Below are 23,677 nucleotides of genomic sequence, written 5' to 3'. Positions count from 1 at the left end.
TTCAGTTGTCAATTGGTTCTTACATCTACTTATACCAACTAATAAGACACTGTTAACCTACAAAATATACCAGCTCCCAACACGCCTGAACCAAGCCATTAAGAACACTGAATACCTGGTACAGGCGTGCTGGCAGCTAAATGTGGTCTGTCTGGTGGGGGCTATCTAAACACTTCACAAAGTAAGACACAACAAATCTGCTGAAACCCACATAAGCACACAAGAAAAATACTTTAATTGCCTTGTGAAGTGAGAGCAAATAAAACTTGTTTTCATACAAGACCAAGTGAAAGTATAGTTTATGGTCAGCGCACAGAGTTTACATCGTATTATCTGTGGTTGATGTTTTCCTGAAGGACTGAAGATGTTATATGGGCAGGAAGTTATTCACCAGTGTTTGCTTTGAGGCCGGGCCCCATGGCAGGTCATTAACCCTGCATTTGGCTGCCAGAGCTAGCGTGAGCCACAAACGAGAAAATGTAGATGCACGAGCGTGTGTGTGTTCATGTTGTTGTGTGTGACTAGAGAAGGCCGGAAGACTGAGAAGCACATTTCCTTTGGCACCAGTTCGCTCATAGCACTGCTGGATGTGCGGTCTGCAGTCAGCATGGCTTTTGAGGATATAGCTCTGCCATGGATGAAGAACATTCATCATCAAAAAAAAGGTTTTGTCCACTTTTCTTTCAGTATTAGTCATGATCAAATCCCAAACACATGGGCTTCATCGCTATCACAACACAGCTAACAAGGGTGTGGGTGTTCCTTCACTGTAAAACACTAACATCTTAACACTAACCTATTTATTTATTTATTTATTTATAGCTTAGTTTGCTTGTGTGCTCAATTTCTGGTATAACCCTTAGTTACTTAGGAAACTTTATTTAAGATCAGTTAATCTGGATAAATTCTACTAAAGTCTTTTATCCAAAAAGCTTCCTAGCTTTCTTAGCAGTTTTTAGTTTTCTGTTATCCCCTTAGTATCCAGGGTATATTTTCGCTTGTCCATCTGAAGAATGTACATGACCAAATCATAAGGCAAATTATTCAGTAACTGCATGATATAAGTGTAAATTTTTATTTTATTTATTTATTTTTGTAAAAGCTCCCCTCAAATTAACAGAAAATGTGTTTTATGATCACACATATTGCTATAGGCTTAACATTTACAGCTGAAAGCCAAAATACTTACATGCTCTTTGTATTATTTTGTAAAAATAATTTTTACAGAGCAGATCACTGAAAAGACGCTGTTTATAGTTTTTAGATTTGTGGGAAAATGGGTCAACATTCAGCAGACAACTACTTAGCAGTAGCTGCTTTTACTGTAAAGTTTAAAAAATACATTACCCACCTATTTGACTGCAAAGAATACAGTCACAGCCTCATACAACACCCACTTTTTGAACAGAGTTTATGAAATATGAAAGTTATGAAGAATGTGATGAAGTGTGTTTTGGAACCACCGGTGGTTCCAAGGAGTTTAAGAGGTTAAGTAACTCTTATTTTACAAATTTTAATTTACAAATAGAATTTTTTGTTATTTTTATTTGCCCTGTGATGGACTGGTGACCTGTCCTGGACATGCAATGACTGCTGGGATAGGCTCCAGCTCCCAGAAGATGTGTGTGTGTGTGTGTGTGTGTGTGTGTGTGTGTGTGTGTGTGTGTGTGTGTGTGTGTGTGTGTGTGTGTGTGTGTGTGTGTGTGTGTGTGTGTGTGTGTGTGTTTATTTTATGCTCGACTCAAATGATGTTCAAACGCTCACACACTCGTTATCCAAGCCGCTTATTCTTTTGGAGCGTGAGGGGAGCTGGAGTTAATCCCAGCGGTCATTGGGCAGAACGCAGGAAACACCTTGGACAATTTAGCATGTCCAATTGGCCTGAGTGCATGTCTTTGGACTGTGGGAGGAAACCAGAGCACCTGGAGTAACACAGACACAGGGAGTACATGCAACAGAGAAGACTCAAATTATGTAAAAAAAGTAAAAATTTAAAATGACATCACAGTGACAGAAGAACATTATCTAACATTGGTGGCTCTTGGACCCCTTCCCTTCCCTGCACGGATGAATCTGATAAACAAGTTAGTTTAAGAAATATTCAAAGAGAACGCAGTAAAAACTTGGTAAATGTCTTCTGCGTGAATGATCTACTATTGACATCATATCTACATTGATATATTGTTGAGTTTTCATTTGAGACCAGAACATCCAGCCGGATCTTCTTTTCGAGCCTGTGTGTGTGACGTGTATTATATAAAGACACGTAACGTAGTCCAAAAAAACTCCTGTAAAATCGGACCTACAAAACGGTTTAAACAGAATTTGGGGGAAACTCAAGCTGAAAATAAATCATGATTTTAATATACCAGATAGCTTACTTGTTTTTTTTTTCAAACATGGTGAAAACTGCATAATCCTTGCCAATAAATCGACAAATTGTTTAAGCTCAAAGTCAACCTTGTCAAAGCTGTTCAGAGTCATTGCAAAATTACAAAGATGGACACTCTGCATGGGAAAAAACCTCAACAGCCAACCAGCACTAAACACAGCCTTGTAAAAAAAAGTGAATAAGGCGTAATTACAGCGTTCAAAGAGTGACAGATTGTAAAAGTGGTTTTGATCTTCAGGGTTATTGGCTGATGCTGCCAGAGTTGGATCTGCTGGAGCTAAGACCCTGTTCCTTTGTGGATCTGTGCCAATCAGCCAAAAGCAATCAATAAGACATGGTGGGAGGGTTCCTGAGGGAGCGCTGGCTTAACAAGAAGCAGAGATTCTGTCGATGCCACCACACGTCCACGGGCACACACCGTAACCAGAGTTACACAATCAAGCTTACGCAACCCCCACACATGTTGGCCAGGACAGCCGCCGTCATGATGAGGCAGATTTCACCGGTTGGGATGCTGCGGTGCAGGCCTGAGCCCGGCCTGCCCCACTCCCTTCATTTCCAGCTTTGTGAATCAGATAAGACAAGGGATCCTGCCATAGCTGCATTTTGTCAGTTCTTGATTAGATTACAAAAACTTTCTGGTTAGGTAACCTTCATTTATTTTTTTTATTTGTGAGTGTGTTTGGCTCAGTGCCTCCTGCCTCATATTTGCCCAGCTGTTTGCTCCCAGTCGTCTCCTCAGGCAGGGGGACTTTTACATAACTCATTATGAAACTGCTGTTGTGTGCGTTTTTCTAAAGCAAAATCTCACCATGCAGAATGCTAGCTTGTGTTTTTAGCACTCTGAACGAAAGCTTAGCATGTCCTCCAGTTCACCCTGACCCCCCCCCCCCCCCCCAACACCCCCCACCACTGTGATTCCCGCTCTTTGCCCACAGCAGAATGCCTTCAGCCTGGCTACAGAAGCATCATACATTTGATTCATTGGGTTTAAATGATTCAAATGTGTGCATCCTTTGCCACATGAATAAAATTATAAAAAATGAATAGTATTACTTTGTAATAATAATAATATCACTGCTTAAAGAAAGCTAAATATTTTCCACATACCTCAGATATAGTCAATCAGCCATGACATGTGCAGTGTCCGAATTTTCCTTCTTTAGTGCTACAAAGCTAACACTGTTAACAAACACTACGAGGCAAAAGTCACCCAAATCTTTTCTCTAAATATACAAAACTGTATGCAGGACTTTATTCAGGTCACACATGCTTGTCAGTGTGGTTTAGAGCACACTATGACTCACCAGCCATGTTTACATGGAGCCTAATAATCCGTTAATAATATGATTAATAGCTCAACTGGAATAGAATGCGTCCAGGTATACACCTCAGTCAGAATATACTAGTCCATTTGAGGCAATTTTGAACTGATTTAAGGAGGTGGTAAATCCTGTAAATAATCTGTTAAATGCCATCTGATAACATTTCCAATCAGAACGTTTAAGTACATTGTGCACATGTGCATCATGTCATAGCGTTTATAATGTTCAGCATGGCGGGAGCAGAAACTGGTCTGCAGAGGAGACAAAGTTTATGCTCTGATCTTTAAAAGACGGTGATGGGATGGACATCCAGCTTATGTGTCTCAGAACATGACGTCTTCCTCTCGGCCTTCTTTAATAAGGACAAGTGAGGAGTCTGACATCACTTTAAAGTAATTAAAACACAAGCACTGCTCACTGCTGCTCATCTCACTCTGACTAGACTATGAGATGCTGGTTGGCATGGTAACGTCTACACAGTGGTTCTCTATGCATGCATGTAATTTTGGATCTGATTATTTGTAGTGAGCATGTAAGCAGATTTTCCATCAGATTGTTGAGTAGAGTGAGATATAGACACCTCAGTCTTAATCTGTAATCAGAATGTATTCAATCAAAATGGCAAAAGGCGTCCGTGTGCCTGCATGATGTGCATTCAAGTGAATGCTGCGGGGTGGCAGAATACAGTAGAACATCTGTTGAATTTCTAAAGTAGCTGCCCGTAGCGTTCAGCTACATGGTGAACTTTTGTTCATTTTTATAGCTCACAGTCAGTCTAAACCACACTGACAATCTGTGTGACCTTATTGAAAACCTTGATGCAGTGTAAGAAAAGTTTTATGGATGTATTTACAGAAAAGATTTGGGTGACTACTGACCTCTAGTCTTAGCAATGTTAGTCTTGTAGCTCAAGTACTGAACTATAGAAGCAAAATCTAAACATCAAACATGTCTTGACTGTATCTGGGGGGAATTGAAAACTGGAAACTCAACCACTCAACCTCTCAAACTCTGAAACAGTAATGGTAATGCCCAGTGCATTAATTTTCAAATGTGGAAATAGAAAAAAAGCAAAACTGTCCTAATGTAACTTGTTTTATTGATATGTAAATAATGTACACATTTGAATGGAATAAATTCAGTCCATCACTTTTTTTCAGTGTTGCAACAAACCGATCCACAACCCTCCTGCCTCTCCGGCCCACAGCAGGACCTAGACATCCTGTTCCTGGCTCCGATCTAACCAGAAACAAATGGGAGCTCTCCCACTGACACAGGACCCCCATGCCATTTCTCACACAGCAAACGCAAACAAGCACAGATTTGCGCACACATGAGCCCTGGGGCATCACCCCCCTGTGGATCTCCACAGGGCCTTCACCCCCGAGCACCATGCGTTCCCACGACATTAGATCAAACAGCACACACGTGAAATCAGCGGTCAGTGTTGGGTCACTGATAAAGGAAGCTCATTATTACTTTGTAGCAGCTTCACATGCCTCACTGTGCTTATACATACTTTTACATTAAGAATACACTGAAAAAAACATGACTACGTGTATAAGTGAGTGGACTTTTAAGGGAGCACATTGTGAAAGCTGTTAAGAGTAACCCGAACCCGGAATGAGAGTTTATGAGCAAGCGCAAGGGTCTTAGGGAGGGGCAGGAGGGGTGAGGAGGGAGGAAGCCTGGTGTTTTTAAGCGTGCCACTGGCTTTGTGAGTAAGCAAGGATACATTATGTGGCCTGCTATGCATTTACAGTCTATAGTTCAAAGACATGAAGTAGCAAATAAAGAAGTAGCAATTAAATGAACTACTGGCCTTGTGAATGTCAGCATTTTAAAGCGTGAAATAAAAATGGATAAAAGTAAGGATGAAATTCTAGGTTAAAGGTGGTTGTTACTAACTTTTTTAGCTGTACAATGTAATTTGTCCATTTTTATAGATAACAGTATGTCATACAGCGTCAGTAACCACAAGTCTATATGAGAACGCTAACCAACTCAACATAGTTTGAGGCATTTTCCTTCCAGAATGTGAAACATCAAGGACGTATCAGGGAGAGTTTCTGAGCTAGCTGAGCTTTTTTTGCTTAATCCCATAAAAGACCAGGGCCCAAAGTTTTACTACACACTTCTATGGCCTAAGAACATCTTAGCTAGTTTGTCTTAGTATGTAATAAGCCTGGGATTTAAGGGGTAAATTACAGGTGGGAGTGGTGGGACGGGGTGGTGGGACGGGGTGGTGGGACGGGGAGGTGAAACATGATATTATTTGTTAATGTTATTTTTCCCTGCCTACTTGCAATGGGGTCTGCCTCAAAAACATGTTTTGAGATTTCGAGACAGGCAAACACCATCAGCAGCAAGCCATTATGTTTTGATAGAAGAAATAGAGAAAAACAAGAATTTATCTTTTAAATGATGACATGTGCTTGGTCTCTTTTTGCAGGCTCCCTAGTGGCAATTTGCTGATAAAATGAAAATCGACTTCATCAATTTATTTTTTCATTGTAACTGTGTTATCAGGTTAACTCCAACACTGTGTGCCAGATATTATTATATTTATCACCAAATGTTCTACCTTTAAATCATGAAAGATCTAAAATATTGATGCTTAGTACTAAAATTGAGAGATAAACACTTTCTGAGAAGGAGGGATCTTTAGCTTCATATACTAAACCTGAAGTACAAAACCTGGTTGTGATCTTAGACTCTGAGCTTTGTTTTATCCTGCAAGTAAACGCAGTAAAGAAGCTTTTTTTTCCATTTGAGACTTTATAAAGGCTAAAGTTTGGCATTTTCTATCTCAGAGTGATGCAGAAACACTTGTTCATTGGTTCATTTGTTAAAAGCAGAGTTGATCACTGTAATGATCTTCTTACTGGACTTCCTCAGAAAACAATACAATCCTTACAACTCGTACAAAATGCAGCAGCATCCAAACAAAAACGAAACTGAGAGATCCTGTCACTCGTTTTAAAAGAGCTCATCTGGCTACCTGTATCATTGACGTTAGATTTTAAAGTTCTGCTACTAGTTTTTAAGGCTCTAAATCACCTTAAAACACCACTTACATAAGAAAATGCCAGTCAGTTTATGCTCCAACACGTAATTTTATATCTGCAGATATTGATCTATAACATACAGAAAACATGGGGAGGCCTCATTCAGTCATTATGCCTCAAAACAGTGGAACTCAATTCCACCTTATATTGCTCAGTCAAGCTCAGTGATCACTTTAAAAAAGCATCTAAATACGTATCACCTTAACTTTGTGCTTAATTAAAATTCTAAATCTCATGGTATTTATCTTTTAATTTGATCTGTGTCAATTTGATAATTTGATAATTTGATTTCTTATATGAAATCAAATTAATACTCATAATTTATTGTATTACTGCTAAGCTTTATGACCTGTCTGTAAAGCACTTTGAGCTGCCAGAAGCATGAAAAGTACTATAGAAATATTATTATTATAGTTGCTGGTGGCTCTGTGTGTGACTATATTGAGCTGCTAATGAGCAATGAGGGATGTGCTGAGATAAAGTGGATGGCATAGCTGCAGCTTTCTCAGTATCAAAAATCATGCACAACTGCCACAATAGACAACAGAATTTAAACAGAATAAATACACATTTATAAACATTGACTTGTTTGATGACCTACAAAGACAAAAATACATATATGTACCGAAGAAAAACTGCATAGTTCAGCTGAGGAACCTCCTCCAAAACAGGTGGAAATTGCATTTTATGGCTACTGTGACAAGAGATCCAACAGATCTGACCAAGAACATAAATTAACAAGGTCAAAAAACAGGCTTTAATTTTAAGTTGACTTTAACTTTGTTTGCTTGTTAACTACTTTAGCCCTGTAGCTCCAGTACAATGCTAAATAGGCAAACTCTGAATAGCAATCATGTCTTGGTTGATCAACCACATACAGGGTAAGGGGGAAATGTACAAATTAGATTTATGGCTGAACTGTCGCTTCAATGCTGTGAACTACGAAGCAGCTGTGCTGTGTGCAGGAAAGCTATTAAAGGAACGTGTAAAGGTTTGTGAGATGAGCACCAAGTTTCGGTATAGACTGGGGGCTTTATGGAGGCTCTAAGGCTGACGGCTGTCTGGGGAGGAAAGGGATGGAGATGGTAGTTAGGCTGGGTTCAGGGAGCAGGTTTAAGGAGCTTATTTGGACTGACAGGCACTTACAAGCAGTGAGAAGATGAAAGCAGACAGTGAAAGTCTCAGTCGGGGAAAGGCTCAGATTTATACTGAGATAATAGCATGGTGCAGGAGTGGCTGGGTAGATCACAGGACAGCACACACACACACACAGACACACAAACACACAAGTATTAAAAAGTTAGGAACAACATCATTTAGCGGCGCTGGTGTTTAGAGAGTGCGACAGTGAAGTTGACATTGGGCCTGTACTGAAGATGACAGTAATAGATTACTCAAACGTACTGAGAACTCATAAAGTCTGCTGTCAAACATGGATAAAACAACAGTGACAAGAATTACGCTGATGATGTCTGATTTTTTTACAATGAAAGATGGTGACGAAAGTAGTAGAGGAGGAGAGATGAGCAGGGGTGGAAATGTTTAACTCAAGCATTATTGTAAATGGAATACTTGGCTTTTTACTAAATTACATTTCTGAGTGAGAAGACTTACTTTTTATTCCTTAGATTTTCATTTAGACTGTTACTGTAATCATTACAAATTTCAAAGATATTTTTTCTTTTTCTCTATCGAGTTCCCCATTTATGAAAACATCAATTCAAATCCATATTAATATAAAATGAAATTGCTTCCAACTGTGTTAAATTGTCTTATCCAGACAGGCTGAGAGTTTTAACCAATGTGAAAGAAGTAGGCAAATGTGATGTTAGGTGTCTTGCCCAATGACTCTTATTGATATGGATACAGCATAGTGTGCATGTCCAGGTGGGGATACAGCATAGTGTTATAGTTGATATAGCATAGTGTACATGTGCAGATGGGGATATAGCATAGTGTGCATGTCCAGATGGGGATACAGCATAGTGTTATAGTTGATATAGCATAGTGTGCATGTCCAGATGGGGATACAGCATAGTGTGTATGTCCAGGTGGGAATACAGCATAGTGTTGTAGTTGATATAGCTTGGTGTGCATGTCCAGATGGGGATACAGCATAGTGTTATAGTTGATATAGCATGGTGTGCATGTCCAGATGGGGATACAGCATAGTGTGCATGTCCAGGTGGGGATACAGCATAGGGTTATAGTTGATATAGCATAGTGTGCATGTCCAGATGGGGATACAGCATAGTGTTATAGTTGATATAGCATAGTGTGCATGTCCAGATGGGGATACAGCATAGTGTGTATGTCCAGGTGGGAATACAGCATAGTGTTGTAGTTGATATAGCTTGGTGTGCATGTCCAGATGGGGATACAGCATAGTGTGCATGTCCAGGTGGGGATACAGCATAGGGTTATAGTTGATATAGCATAGTGTGCATGTCCAGATGGGGATACAGCATAGTGTTATAGTTGATACAGCATAGTGTGCATGTCCAGGTGGGGATACAGCATAGTGTTATAGTTGATACAGCATAGTGTGCATGTCCAGGTGGGGATACAGCATAGTGTTATAGTTGATATAGCATAGTGTGCATGTCCAGATGGGGATACAGCTTAGTGTTATAGTTGATATAGCATGGTGTGCATGTCCAGATGGGGATAAAGCATAGTGTGCATGTCCAGGTGGGGATACAGCATAGTGTTATAGTTGATATAGCATAGTGTGCATGTCCAGATGGGGATACAGCATAGTGTGCATGTCCAGGTGGGGATACAGCATAGTGTTATAATTGATATAGCATAGTGTGCATGTCCAGATGGGGATACAGCATAGTGTGCATGTCCAGGTGGGGATACAGCATAGTGTTATAGTTGATACAGCATAGTGTGCATGTCCAGATGGGGATACAGCATAGTGTTATAGTTGATACAGCATAGTGTGCATGTCCAGATGGGGATACAGCATAGTGTTATAGTTGATACAGCATAGTGTGCATGTCCAGGTGGGGATACAGCATAGTGTTATAGTTGATACAGCATAGTGTGCATGTCCAGGTGGGGATACAGCATAGTGTTATAGTTGATACAGCATAGTGTGCATGTCCAGGTGGGGATACAGCATAGTGTTATAGTTGATACAGCATAGTGTGCATGTCCAGGTGGGGATACAGCATAGTGTTATAGTTGATACAGCATAGTGTGCATGTCCAGGTGGGGATACAGCATAGTGTTATAGTTGATATAGCATAGTGTGCATGTCCAGATACGGAATCAAACCCTGGTCTACCACATGGAGGTAAATAGCATCACTCACTACACTGCACCAAAATAGTGTAGCATACCAACCTCTTGACATGACAAATACACATCACTTTTAATTTAGATTTTTGCATAAAGGCAAAACTACTTTTAAAAGTTATGTACTCAGACAACACACATTGATTGAGATAGCAATAAGCTAAATATATACAAAACCATCAGTCATAGGCTGTCCAAAACCCTGACCCCTACATTTTAACTTGTGAAAATAATATATACACTATTGTGTATCTTTTCTTTTTGAAAAGAAGTTGAAAGATTTACATTTATCATGGATAAAACCTATTTTTCAAAATACAGGGTGAGTCAAAAGTCACAGGATAGTGTTTTATTTCAGAAACGAAAGGGAAAATGACATATCTGAATACCCCAGCAAGTAATGGGTGAGGGGGCCTATCTTTTAGGCTATGTCCATAACATGGCCACCATCGTGAAAGTTGCCATATTGGATCAAGGGCAAGTTTTTCCAAATGGGAAGGTGGTCATATAGCAGATCAAAGAAGACCAGAATTGTTTCAGAAATCGATTGCCGCAATTAGATTTGCAATATCTCTTGTGGTTCAAAAGTTATCAACACAGAAAGTTGCAACAACAACTGGGAACGTTGCCTGTGATGCACAGCTATTTGACATGTTCAATGTGCTGTCCCTGGTGCTGAACACAGAGCTAAAGGTGCAGGATCCAATCGTTATGAACCCGCATGACAATCTCTGGAGAAATGCTGTCACAAACCTCCATGATGCGGTGCTGAAGGTGGTGTTTGTTGCAGATTTTCTCAGCATACACAATTTGTTTGAGATGACCCAAGAGATAAAAGTCAATCATAAAATAAAAAATAAAATAAAACGGTGTCCTGTGACTTTTGAGTTTACTTGTCACTACCGAGTTTTAGTCCACATGCAGAGCCTTATTTTATCCACGCTACTGAAACATTTGGTTGTGTTATTGTTGTTTTGGTAACAACAAAATGGAATGTTCAGCTGTTTGCTGTATTAAGATCAACATAATTCAGGTAAAATGTCACTCAAAGCAAAAGGATTTAAGTCTAAGTCCAAAGTAAGCTTCAATTTTCAAACAGTTTGTCAGAATAATCCATAGAGGATCTGATCTCTCTGTTCTCTAAATCTTTAAAAGCTTTAGCCAGCACTGCAAAGAGGAGTAACAATGGGAGGAGTAATCAAGAAAACATGTCAGATTTGAAGGATGGCCAGAAAAGCTTCAGTAGAAACCGAATGAGAAGGAGAATAGATGGAAGAACAGTGAGACTGTCAGTGAGCTAATGAACAGACAGACCTCCTGCTGTGTTGTACTAGAAAGCATACACAGATGTACTGGATTGTCTAATGCCAGCCGTGTCTGTGTGACACATGCTATGTGAAGGACTTAAGGAGAGAACACATTCATCCTGTCAGAAACCTCAGCCTGAGTGTAAAATTCATGAGGATCTTCCTCTCTTAACTCAATGTCTTCTCATTCTCCCTCCATCTCCACACATCATTTCTCCCTGAAACATTTCCTCTACTTCTAGCCACTCGCCCAATCCACACTACCCTACAAGTTAGGAATTACTTGTGTTAGTAATACTGTTACTTTATGTGTAATGATAACAATGGAAGTTGCAATGTTATAAACCAGAACTCAAAAGGTAGTTTTAAATGTTTAAATATTTCTATAAGTATTTTGGGAACAACAATAATAAATAATATACTATGTATATTTACAGTCAACTGTAAATATTTTTCAAGTTATCTGCCTCAAGACCTATAGCCACTATTTCCACCAAATTGTCAAAATGTCTATATAAATTAGGTCATTCACAGTAGATGTGAAATGGTGCATTACAGAGAAACCAGCTCAGATAGTACTCACAAATATAGCCATTTTATTTACTGTTCAAAATGACCAGTGAAACTATGGGTCTTCTGAGGTTTTTGTAATTATGCATTAATGGTAGATAATGGTAAAATAGTACTAAATAAAAAAACATGTTTTCTTTGGGTCTATATTGCCTTACAACATCCTTCATGTACCTCTCGGTTTTAGGCCAAAACCAGATCTCTAAACTATCATAAAACAGCGTCTCAGACATCAGGCAGTATATTCACAACCAATTTTATGTAATAATTTTCTGTGAGGGAGCTTTCAGAGGCATTAAACTCTTCAGACATCTGGTTCCCATCACCACCACTGTGAACAATTGACACTCTGTTTCTGTAGAATTAAGCATTTTACATCTTCCTACTCTGAATGACTTTGTTTGCATCTTCCTGTTATACTGCTATATTCCTCCAATATTGGTGGAATTTCCCTTTCATTTTATAAGTTGAGATGCCACACAGCTTGCTCTGTCATTTTAGAGTCTTCTAAATTCTGGACAACTTCTGAATAATTTCTCAGTACCTGTGAAGTTTCACAGGATTGGCGTATTAGAAGGATTTTATAATGTATCTGCAGCTAAATGGTTGTATATATTTTGGAAAACCCTGATTCCAAATGTTTGAACTGTAGTGTAAATAAAAAAAAAACCCACAAATCCTCCCTCACATGGCCTAAAGCCACCCTGGCCTGCCCGCTAACCCACCCTCTGTCCCACTACAGTTGGCTGAGCTTCCACACTGCAGCACAAGCGGCCCACAGGAGCCCTCTGGGGACACAGCTCATCCTTAATTATGAAGCAGCCCTGGGCTGCAGGGCCCTGCAGAGGTCTGTGACTGCACCATTGCCCGCCATCTTAATCACCCACCAACCGAAGGGCCTCATGCCCGTGGCCGACAGGACGAGTGTTTGCGAACTCGCTGTTCTAATCTTATCACCATCACTCGGTGTGTTTGGCAGTTGAAAGAGGCTCAGTAATGCTGAGTGTGCTGGCTGTCGGCTCGCTGCAGTCACTGGAGCGCTTCTGTAGTGCATGAGTGAATGATGGGAAACCCTGAGAGAGATACACGTCTCCCCTGCAGGAGAGTGACCCTTGGGTCCCAGGCTGAGGCTGAGAAGTGCAGGACAGAGGATAAGCCAGCTCACTTACTTACCATGAGAGAGGCCAAACACATAGGGCCAGCTCAGAGTGTAATTCTGGGAGACTCTCTCACTGCAGCGCCCTTACTGGAAGCACAAGGGTGATGGGTCTAAACGTGGCTGATGTGTGCCCTCTAGTGGTCACTAAGGGAAATGCATCACAATCAGGGAACGTGAAATGGGAACCATCTTCTAAATCATTGGCTCTCAGCCATGGTCCTGGGGGATCCATAGCCCTGCACTGTTTTGTATTTTCCTGCCATACACACCTGCTTCAACTCAGGAAGACCTTGCTAATTAGCAGATTCGTTGGATGAGGTGCGTGGAGAGCAGGGAAAACAATAAAAGGTGCAGTGCAGGGGGTCCTAGGGAACTGAACCACTTTTTCAGTGGGAACCACTGATCTAAATGACCTGATTAGATACTATACTTAGCAAAGGAGGGTATTAAGTTTACTCTGTTATCTTTGTTGAAGTAAGATATTGCTGCATTTGTGCTTATCTGAGCATTTTCAAATGATAATACTTCTAGTGAAGAATGTAGATTTATAAGGGAAGATACAATTTCTGCACAATTGAAGTGTAAACAAAATCATTCAGAGTGATTTGATGTGAAATGCTCCGTTTTAGAGAAACGTATCGAGTCACAGTGGTGGTGAGAGGATCTAGACGTCTACAGAGTTTAGGTCCTTTGAAAGCTCCCTCCCAGAAAAGCACTATGTGAAATAATGACAAATATGTTCCTGATATCTGAGACATTATCTTATGACTGTTTTGGCCTACATATCATCTTAAAATCCATTCATGGTGGAAAGGTACATACAAAGCCCTGTAAAACAAAATAGTCCCAGATGAAAAGGCTTCTTGTCTATTTTACCTTATCAACATTATATATATATATCTATATAAAACACTGAAATATACATTATGTAACATACATAATGTAAACCTAAACAAAAATGGCTATATTTGCATATGTACATTTGTTTATTTGCGTCGTAGAACCTCTATTTCCTGTCACAACTAATGTAAAGAAATCTGAGTTGACAGGTTTCTTTAGAATGAAGCATTTCACATCAGCCAGACTCTGAATCACTTTCTTTACAACTGAATGATCTATTTAAGCAAAAATTTCAAAAGATCAGTGGAATTCCCCTTTGAGTCTTTCATGTTGAGTTTTTAATTCTCCTTTTGTGTTTGGTATCATTGTGTTACTCACACCGATATAGTATTGCATTAGCAGCAATGCGTTAGCATTTTAATGAGGCCAGAACTTCAGTTACTATATTCCTGATTGATGAGGGATGCACTAAGAAGTTCCAGTGAAGTTCCAGAGGAAAGTCAATACTTGAGTTTGAGCCAGTGATGGGCAACACCGCTACTTTTCTTTTTGGTCTGATGCCAAGTGATTACATGGCTGATCTCCAGATAGCAATTGCAATATTGGGCCTCATTTAGCAATATATTCCTACGTTTTTTTTTTAAAGTTGTTCTTGAGAAAGGTCCTAAGAAAAAGTTTAGGTCAGATTGAGAGTGGGTTTCCTCTGGGTCCGGTTTCCACCCACAGTCCAAACACATACATTCAGGCCAGTTGGACACGCTAAATTACCTCTAGGTGTGAGTGTGTGTGTCTGTCTGCCCAGTGATGGACTGGCGACCTGTCAAGGTGTATCTTGCCTTCTGCCCAATGACCGCTGGGATAGGCTCCAGCACCCCCCCCAACCCCCCAACCCAGAAGGATAAGTGGCTTGGTGTGTGTGTGTGTGTGTGTGTGTGTGTGTGTGTGTGTGTGTGTGTGTGTGTGTTTTCTTAATGCCAGTTGGTGAATGAGGTCCACTGACACTGTCTCTTTACACTCATAAAAAAGAGGAACTCGTTTTGATATCAATAGTGAAAAATAATAACTAAACACATTTGCATTAGCGTGTTTGCATAAGCTGCCACATAAACTGTTTGGGAAAATCATTTTTCCAATATAGACCATTCACTGCATAGTGGTGCCTGTGAGTGTGAATAGCAGGAGGAGAGCATGGAAAAGTCATTTCTATCCCACACATTTATTTGTACATTAACACTGTTTGTTTAATCTCTAAAAGAATCAGAATCAGAAGTAATAATATTTCAGTATTTTTTCGCCCACCCCTTGCTTGAACTGGTACTTAATTTACTTCTACTCCAACTATTTTGGCTATCTTGACTACTTTACTTCTACTTGAGTAACTGTTTAATAGAAATAACACTACAGTTTACCAGGATTAAGGCTGTTCTGCCCACCTTTGGTACTTAGGACTGCGACTTCAAAAGAGCAACAATTGCAGCTTTTATAACGTCAGTTTTAGGCTTACTGAATGATCTTAATTGAAATGCTTCACTCGTTTAAAAATAGTTACAGACTAGTTTCAGGTACAGTGGCAACAGCAATGCATACCGCATTCTGTCACCACTCAGTGACCACTACCAACCCCTCCCCCACATATAAGCATAATTGTTCAGAGGTTTGGCCCAGTCACAGTCTGTAAGAAGAACAAGAGCTTTGTTTTAAATTAAAATGAACACTCTGCAAAAAAAGAAGGACAGAAAAAAGGGGAGGATGTTAGCCAGTTAAATGTGGGTTTAATCAAGATATACTGGCACTATTTAAAAGGAAGCTTATGCTATAGTAACTGCAGCCATCAAATGGAAATGATGTGAATAGCTGTCTAAACAGAACCTCATGCTTTTCCCTCATAAATTAATACACTATATGTCCAAAGGTTTGTAGACACCTACACATCCAGCGTTTCTTCTGAAACCATGGGTATTAATAAGGAGTTTGTTCAATGTCTACTCACAAGGTTTGCACTAGATTTGGGAGCATTACTGTGATGATTTGATTGCATTCAGCTAGAAGAGCTTTACTGGTGCTGGTAAATCTGGATCACAAACCCTACTATAGCTCATCCCAAAGGCGCTGACTGGGGCTTCATTACTCCAGAGCGTGCACTTCTGCTGTGAACTCCTGTGTCAGTAATGAATGGACCTTAATGTAGCTGGATGCACTAATTAGGAGTGTTATCACACTGTTGGACACTCAGTGTTTTTCATTTGTTTGTGTCAGGATTTCTTGCTCTCTTGACTATTCCAATGTACAAGTTTATTCTAAAAGTCAAAGACAAATAGAGGGGTCCATGACTGAATTTCACAATCTATAGCTGGATAAACAAGTATGTCTGTAGAGATTATAGTGGGCCTTGAATAATTTATCTGTTTTAATACCAGTTAAAAACAATTTATAGGAACGATAAACATTACAATTTCAGCTAGTTGTATAGAGTGCATTGATATGCAGTCATGTTGCATATATTCACAGCCTCCTCCATGATGGAGTCAAACACATGGTGAAAGTAAGATTTATGATTATGAACCTACAACAAAATTTACTGCAGAGCTCTGATGATGTTCTGAAGGATTTAATATTGGGGCAGGTCATGTTAATGCATATGAATTGAGGTAAAGAGCCCAGGCAAGAAATTTTCAGGGGGCCCAAAATTCCTACTGGCGCCTCTGCTTGTGAACTTGTATGCATACCAGTTATTCGTCTTATGCAGATAAAGGTATGTGCACTTACCGTGTGGAGGTGGAAATAATAATAACTTGCATAATTATTTATTTTGGTAAACATTAAAAATGGGTCCCACAGACCCCAAAACCACACAAGAGTTAAGTAATCATAGATACATGAAAGTGACTCACGGCAGGTTGATCCAGGCTCCAGGGTAGAAACTGTTCTCTCTCAGGAGATTATGACTCAGATCCAGCACTCTCAGGTGGACAGACTTATTCAGAACATGATCCTGGACCTCCACTATCTGATTATGGGACATCCTCAAATCCTGTAAATACACACATAATGGTTTGTGTGTTTTCTCAAAAAGTAATATTTGATGATTTCAGTTACTGATCCTGACACCATGGAATATGTGCAGAACCACTGATCTTACCTCTAAGGAGCGAGGCAGTCCATTTGGGATGGAGCTGAATCGGTTGTTGTCTAATTTCAAATGCTTGAGCACCTTCAGAGGTCTGAAGGCCCAGAGCTCTACACTGCCCTCATACAGGATGTTTCCTGTCAGCTCCAAGACAAGCAGGTTAGACAAACCTACAGGAAGTTTAAAAGACATACTTGTAACAAAGATCTCAAATATTTCTTGGATGTCTTCTGTGAAATTCCCATAAAAATGAATGAATGAAATATATGAAATGAATTGAATGAAAAAGTTTTGTGCTTGAATTATATACGCTTGGTATTTAGTGCGTCTTCTAAATGAGAATAAAACAAACCATCAGGCCAAACCTTTGAAGCTTTGGGAAAGCAGTTGGTTTATTTTGTTGTCATTGATTCTCAGCTCCTCCAGAGATGGCGGCAGACGTGGGATTGTCACTAGATCATTACCGTCAAGGGTCAGTCTTTTCAGCTTTGTCAGGTTCTGTTAGGGATAAAAAGAGAGCGTATTTTCCTTCTTCCCCGAGGACGTTTATGAATCACTGCAGAATATAGCTTTGGGCTCAGTGATTAAACATCATCTGTTTAACTGCGATGCCAATTTAATCTGCCATATTTCCAGGATAACCACCAAATGAATAGTCTCCATTTTTGCCAGGGACTCTTATGCTGGTGAGTTATTTTGAGGTAAAGGCCGTCCTTTCTAAACCCTGCCATCAGCTCAATCCAATGGCACTCTTTGTCTGTCACTGTAAGCCTGCTAGTCTCCTGGCCCTCGACACTGGTGGCACATCAGGAGTGGACACTGAAAAATCTGACCCCATTTCCTCCCCTTTAAAGAGCACTTGCTTCTCCAGCTCGTTACACGGACCTGCAGAGCCAGAGCACCACAGGATGCTGAAGTTTTCCAGAACTTTCCACTGGTCAGAGTGTGGTTCCAGGTTTTTTCGAAGCAGCTGCTGCCCTAGGAGGCCTATGTGGCCACTCCTCAAGGTCTCAGAGAGACAAATGGTTATTCTGGGAGAATCTGGGCTCAGCTGAAACCGCAGTGTAGCTGGCACATCAATTGTATTTTGAGGGCTGACATCTGAAACCTTTCTCACAGTATGATTTGCTGAAAAGGCTGAGAGAAATGGAAACCCTAAAACGTCTTGTGGCAGTGACATCAAAACTCTTTAATAAACCCCAAAAGTACTTGCTGTTTTCAACCCTTTAATGCATGACAAATGACCTTAAGCCTCCACAAGTCATCCACCTTTTCCAAATAAGTGACAAAAAATCAAAATATAATCAATCTTATTTTATTATTTTGCTATCATTAGTAAAATATTTAGACATATTTATACTGTCAGGGCAGTTAGGGCCAAATCAATATATCTGTTGGCGGATAATATTTTATGATATAATCATAAAATAATATTAATATCGGAATCAGCAAAAATCCCACCAACAAGGCACTTTGAAGAAGAGCTTCAATCAGGCCTGAAATTTTTGTCTCAACACGAAAACAAAGACTTTGTGTCCAAGTCTGACCACGTCATCAGGTTTTCAGTACAAGCCCAACCTGACCCAAATCACATCATCAAGTGTTAAGTTCAAAGCTGGCTTAAGCCCAACTAAATTCTCTTTGAGCCCACCCTAACCCAAACCACATAATCACGTTTTGAATCCAAAACTGACTCAAGCCTAAAAATGACTTCATAAACTGCCTCAAACCAACCCAGCCTCATTCAATGTGCCGTGTAATGAGCACTGGTTAAATTACCACGAAACAACAATTACAGCCGTCTTTAGGTCATGGATAAATAAAAGACCATGGATAAATAAAATAAAAATAACTTGCTGTCCACAAATAAGTTTAAATTCTTCTTCAATAAGTTCATCAACTAGTGCTTACGAAAAACATCCCAAAGGTTTTTTAGTCTGAAACCAATTTTCATTCACACTGTGCAGAGCTGATATATTGAGATATTACCCTTCACTTGTTTAGTCACAAAACTCCTAACTCCAATTCCTCCTAAGGCAGTGCAATACTGACTTTATTTAAGACTTTGTGGATTTCTACTCTTTTCTACTTCTAAAGTCTGTTTAATTTTTGAAAATTTCTATTAGCTAATATTATCAGTTATCGGATTTTTGCTCCTTTTTTTGGTGCTAGTATCGGTATCATAGATAAAATGTTCATACCGGCCAGGCCCTAATGCATGTTTGATGTAGCCACTGAATGGAGTATAGTTCTTTGCTCCTTGCTGCCAATGTAAGGAAGTGATATAAGTAAGTATAGTGATAATTGAGGGGTATATATTTATACAGTACCACAAAGAGATTGGGACTGATAGAGGAGTCATCCAACAAGTTCCTGCTCAGGTCAACTTCTTCCAGGTTAGGCAGACCAGAGAGACCCCGAGGAGGTAATCTGGTGAGGTTGTTTCCTTTAATGTAAAGCAATCACAAGCAGGAACAGTTACCAAATGTTTCAAACATATTTGCAGATGTTTTCTACATGTGACACATTGGGGTCTTCAGTCCTCTGCTAAACTCACCAGATAGCTCGAGTATGGTGATGCTGAGGTCAGTGATGATGGGCAAATGGGACATGCCAATGTCTTTGCAGGAAATGCGGCCTCCGCCCAGCTGGCATTCTTCTGGCAGCAAGTCTGTGAAGCTATCTCTGGACGCAGTGCTGTTATTAGATGCTTCATTCTCCTCTTCCTCTTCTTCTTCCTGGCCTTCCTCTTCCCCTTCCTCCTCTTCTTCTTCTTCTTCTTCTTCATCCTCCTCCTCCTCCTCCTCATCATCATCGTCATCGTCTTCCTTCTTCTTCTTCACCTGCTCATCACTTTCACTCTCCAGGCCCAGGAGGCGCTTCTTTTCCTCTCTGAGCTCATTCAGTATTGTGTTCAGTCTACCTGTTGCTCCGCTCCTCCTTGCCAAGACGGAAGCGAGCTCCACCCACACGGCCAGCGTCCGCCCCATGGGCATCTGATGTGTCAGCAGCGCCGGCCAGCCCAGAAAAATGGAGCCCATCATTAGACATCAAATACAGAAATGACTGGATTTGCCATGGACATACAAACAGACTAAATATAGTGGTCAAATAGCAGAGACAGAAAAAGAGAAACAGCAATTTGTGAGACGGAAAACTGCAGTTAAAGAGATAAAAATGACCAGCACTCTCATTATAATGTGGATACATCATACTGAGCTGAGCTGGAGCACACACCAAAGGAGCCGTGCCCTTTAATGGACATGGACACAAGAATGCTTTGATATAGTTGTACTGGTGACTTTTTACTTGTTTCGTTTCAACTGGCCATTTCTCAAACTTTCACAAAAGATGTCAGAAAGGGAGCAGAAATGTGAATAAAAGACAAGCAAATTTTTTGGTTGGCAAATATTTGTGCTGCGGATCCAGCCCCACCTCTGTGTCTGCAGCCGTACCCCCGGAGTGTGTCTTTCTCAGGCTTTCGTCTGCACTCTTGCCCTCTAAAAGAACATATCCATGATTTAACACATTGACATCAACACTGAACAGCAGCTCAACACAAAACTGTACATAGGATGTGAGCCAAGAAGGGGGCACTTGGCAGTGAATGCTACATTTATACTCGTGTGGAAATCAGAGCCTTGTCAGACACATATAGAGCACAGTGAAAAAGTCAGACCATGCTTCCTTAATTTAATTTTCAGGCAAAACGGATAGCCAGTTTCCAGAACTGAATTTCCAAAAAATGAATAAAAGCTAAACTATGCTAGCTGAGGGCTTCTGGAGAGACCCCCTGGTGGAAATGTGTAGTTACACGCAGTGTGTGGAAGAACAATTTGCAACATCAGTTGTGCTTCAGGCTACCATGAGCGGAAAAACCTGGCATTCGAGTGCATTGAAAGGACATCGAAAGAGAGTTCAAAGCTTGGTGAAGGACGTGTCTTCTAATGACGTAAGTGAATTGTCTACTATTGTCATCATATCTCTGTCAATATAATGTTAATATTGCATTTGAAACCTAAACATGAAGATGGACCCTCTTTCGGTGCCTGTGTGACGCTAATATATAAAGATGTATGACGTGGTTTGAAAAACATCCTTCAACACCCTTGAAAACACCCTCGAAATCTGACCCAACACCCCTGACTTTTAATTTATTATTTCAGGCTTTAAAAGGAGACTTGCAGCAGCACCTGGACACCATGAAAAGAGAAAACGAGATTCCTACAACTATATGAGACCTGGTAATCACTTAAAAACTGTTACCATCAGATCAATGGTAGGTAAAGCTTTTGTCTTTGAGAGAGAGGAGAAAATCAAGGTCCACTCTGGTTTAAAAAATCTACAGGTGTTTCTATCCATCCTTCCACTGTGAGAAGACAATTAGAGAAGACAGTACTGAGAAAAGAAAATAGACAAAAAAGAACATATGCAAGAAAAATCTGCTGGTGTTCTCAGAGAAATGGACCGGCCACCCCAGAGGCCAGACATCACTGTATGGGTTTGGGAATACTTGGAGTGGGAGAAGCAGAAAATGCAACCAAGTTCTAAGACTGAACTTTGTATGTGTGGAAAAACAACCGTGCAGGTTTCTTTGAAAAACTGATAGAAAGTCTTCTGAAAAGATTGGAGCCTGTAATAACACAGATTATACCATGTTTATTTAGCTGTTGAGGCTTCTGTGTAATTATGAGTTAAAAATATATGATTTCTGTCTGACGACATAACTTTTATATAATGTTAGATTTGACTGGAAATTGAATAAATGAAGGGTGGTCTTTGACTTTTGCACAGTTCTGTACATAAAACCGCAGTAAAACTGCGGTAAAACCTCATAACATTTTTATTTATTTCTTTACATTCTCTGAGCATTTTATGATGAATGGAACATTTACAGTGGTCCTAAACTTAATATTAAAGTTAAGAATATTTCTTGCCTTCTTCTGTAAAGTTACCACTTTGGAGAGACAAGATTGAACTTACAACAGCAGTGCTATATAGATAGAAAGAAATTACTCAACCCTGTGTATATATGAAACACAAATCCTATAAAAAAGATATTTCCATTAAGAAACAGTAGTCAACAACTCATTTACTCTACCTTTATTCCAGTAAGAGCTCAGTGTATTGCAGTGAGTGAAACTCATGCAATCATACAACAACTTACTTGATATCTCACTCGATTCTACCATCGCTGTCTCTGCTGCAGGTGTGTTTGAGATGGCATTGGCAGGCGAGTCTGAATCTGTCCCATTCTCACTGTCCCGTTCTACCAGGGCGTTCGGATAATCCGCTTCCAGAGCTAAAGCTGCCACACACACACTCATACACACACACACTAACCACACTGCCTGCATGGTGCTGATCTGCTCTGCTGTGTGCGTGAACACTCTCACTCAGCGTGTACCTGCACTCTCACCTCCAGCTGCCCTCTTAAAGACTCAGAGTCAGCCGAGAGAAGAGGAGGGGGAAGACTGCAGAGAGATGACGGGGGAACATCCCTGACTGTGCTCATTCCATTTCCAGAAACATCAGCCCACTCTTACACAGTCTGTGTTTAACTTACTGAAACATATTTGGAGAGAGAGAGAGCGGGAGAGAGAGAGAGAGAGAGATAGGGAGAGAGAGAGAGAGAGAGAGAGAGAGGCAGTAGTAGAGAGAGAGAGTGCAATAGAGAGTGAGAGAGACAGTAGGAAAGAGAGGCAGCAGAATAGAGAGTGAGAGAGGCAGCAGAAGAGAGAGGGAAAGGGGCAGTAGAAGAGAGAGGCCGCGGAATAGAAAGGGAAAGAGGCAATAGAAGAGAGAGGCAGCAGAATAGAAAGTGAGAGACAGTAGGAAAGAGAGGCAGCAGAATAGAGAATGAGAGAGGCAGCAGAAGAGAGAGGGAAAGGGGCAGTAGAAGAGAGAGGGAAAGGGGCAGTAGAAGAGAGAGGCAGCATAATATAAAGTGAAAGAGGCAATAGAAGAAAGAGGCAGCAGAATAGAAAGTGAGAGAGACAGTAGGAAAGAGGCAGCAGAATAGAGAGTGAGAGAGGCAGCAGAAGAGAGAGGGAAAGGGGCAGTAGAAGAGAGAGGCTGCGGAATAGAAAGGGAAAGAGGCAATAGAAGAGAGAGGCAGCAGAATAGAAAGTGAGAGACAGTAGGAAAGAGAGGCAGCAGAATAGAGAATGAGAGAGGCAGCAGAAGAGAGAGGGAAAGGGGCAGTAGAAGAGAGAGGCAGCAGAATATAAAGAGAAAGAGGCAATAGAAGAGAGAGGCAGCAGAATAGACAGTGAAAGAGACAGTAGGAAAGAGAGGCAGCAGAAGAGAGGGAAAGAGGCAGTAGAAGAGAGGCAGCATAATAGAGAGGGAGTGAGGCAGTAGAATAAAGGTTGAGAGAGGCAGTAGGAGAGAGAGGCAGCATAAGAGAGAGGGATAGAGGCAGTGGAAGATAGGGAGCAAAGAGATGCAGTGGAACTGACAGAGGCAATGAGAAAGAAGCATTAGGAGAGTAAGAACAAGAGGAGAGGTAGTAGAAGAGAGAGGCGACAGGAAAGAGAAGAGAGATGTAGTAGAAGGGAGAGAGGCAGTCGAAGAGGGCAGT

General features: G+C 40.5%; 1 protein-coding gene across 1 annotated transcript in view; it reads right to left on the bottom strand.

Moving 5' to 3' along the window:
• The window catches only part of si:dkey-32e6.6 (extracellular matrix protein 2), a 28,912-nt gene extending 6,397 nt beyond the window's left edge, over nt 1-22,515 (bottom strand). The window contains exons 1-7 of the mRNA XM_017681519.2: nt 22,262-22,515; nt 20,530-20,594; nt 19,652-20,090; nt 19,425-19,540; nt 17,460-17,592; nt 17,107-17,264; nt 16,859-16,998 (exon numbers count right to left, since the gene is read on the bottom strand). Of these exons, the coding sequence (XP_017537008.2) occupies nt 16,859-16,998; nt 17,107-17,264; nt 17,460-17,592; nt 19,425-19,540; nt 19,652-20,090; nt 20,530-20,594; nt 22,262-22,451 (1,241 nt within the window). The 5' untranslated portion in view covers nt 22,452-22,515. The remainder of the gene's footprint in view (nt 1-16,858; nt 16,999-17,106; nt 17,265-17,459; nt 17,593-19,424; nt 19,541-19,651; nt 20,091-20,529; nt 20,595-22,261) is intronic.
• Nucleotides 22,516-23,677: the final 1,162 nt, after the last annotated feature.

Source organism: Pygocentrus nattereri, chromosome 9, assembly GCF_015220715.1.
Source record: "Pygocentrus nattereri isolate fPygNat1 chromosome 9, fPygNat1.pri, whole genome shotgun sequence".
Classification (NCBI taxonomy): Eukaryota; Metazoa; Chordata; class Actinopteri; order Characiformes; family Serrasalmidae; genus Pygocentrus; species Pygocentrus nattereri.
This window is presented reverse-complemented; position numbering and strand designations above follow the sequence as displayed.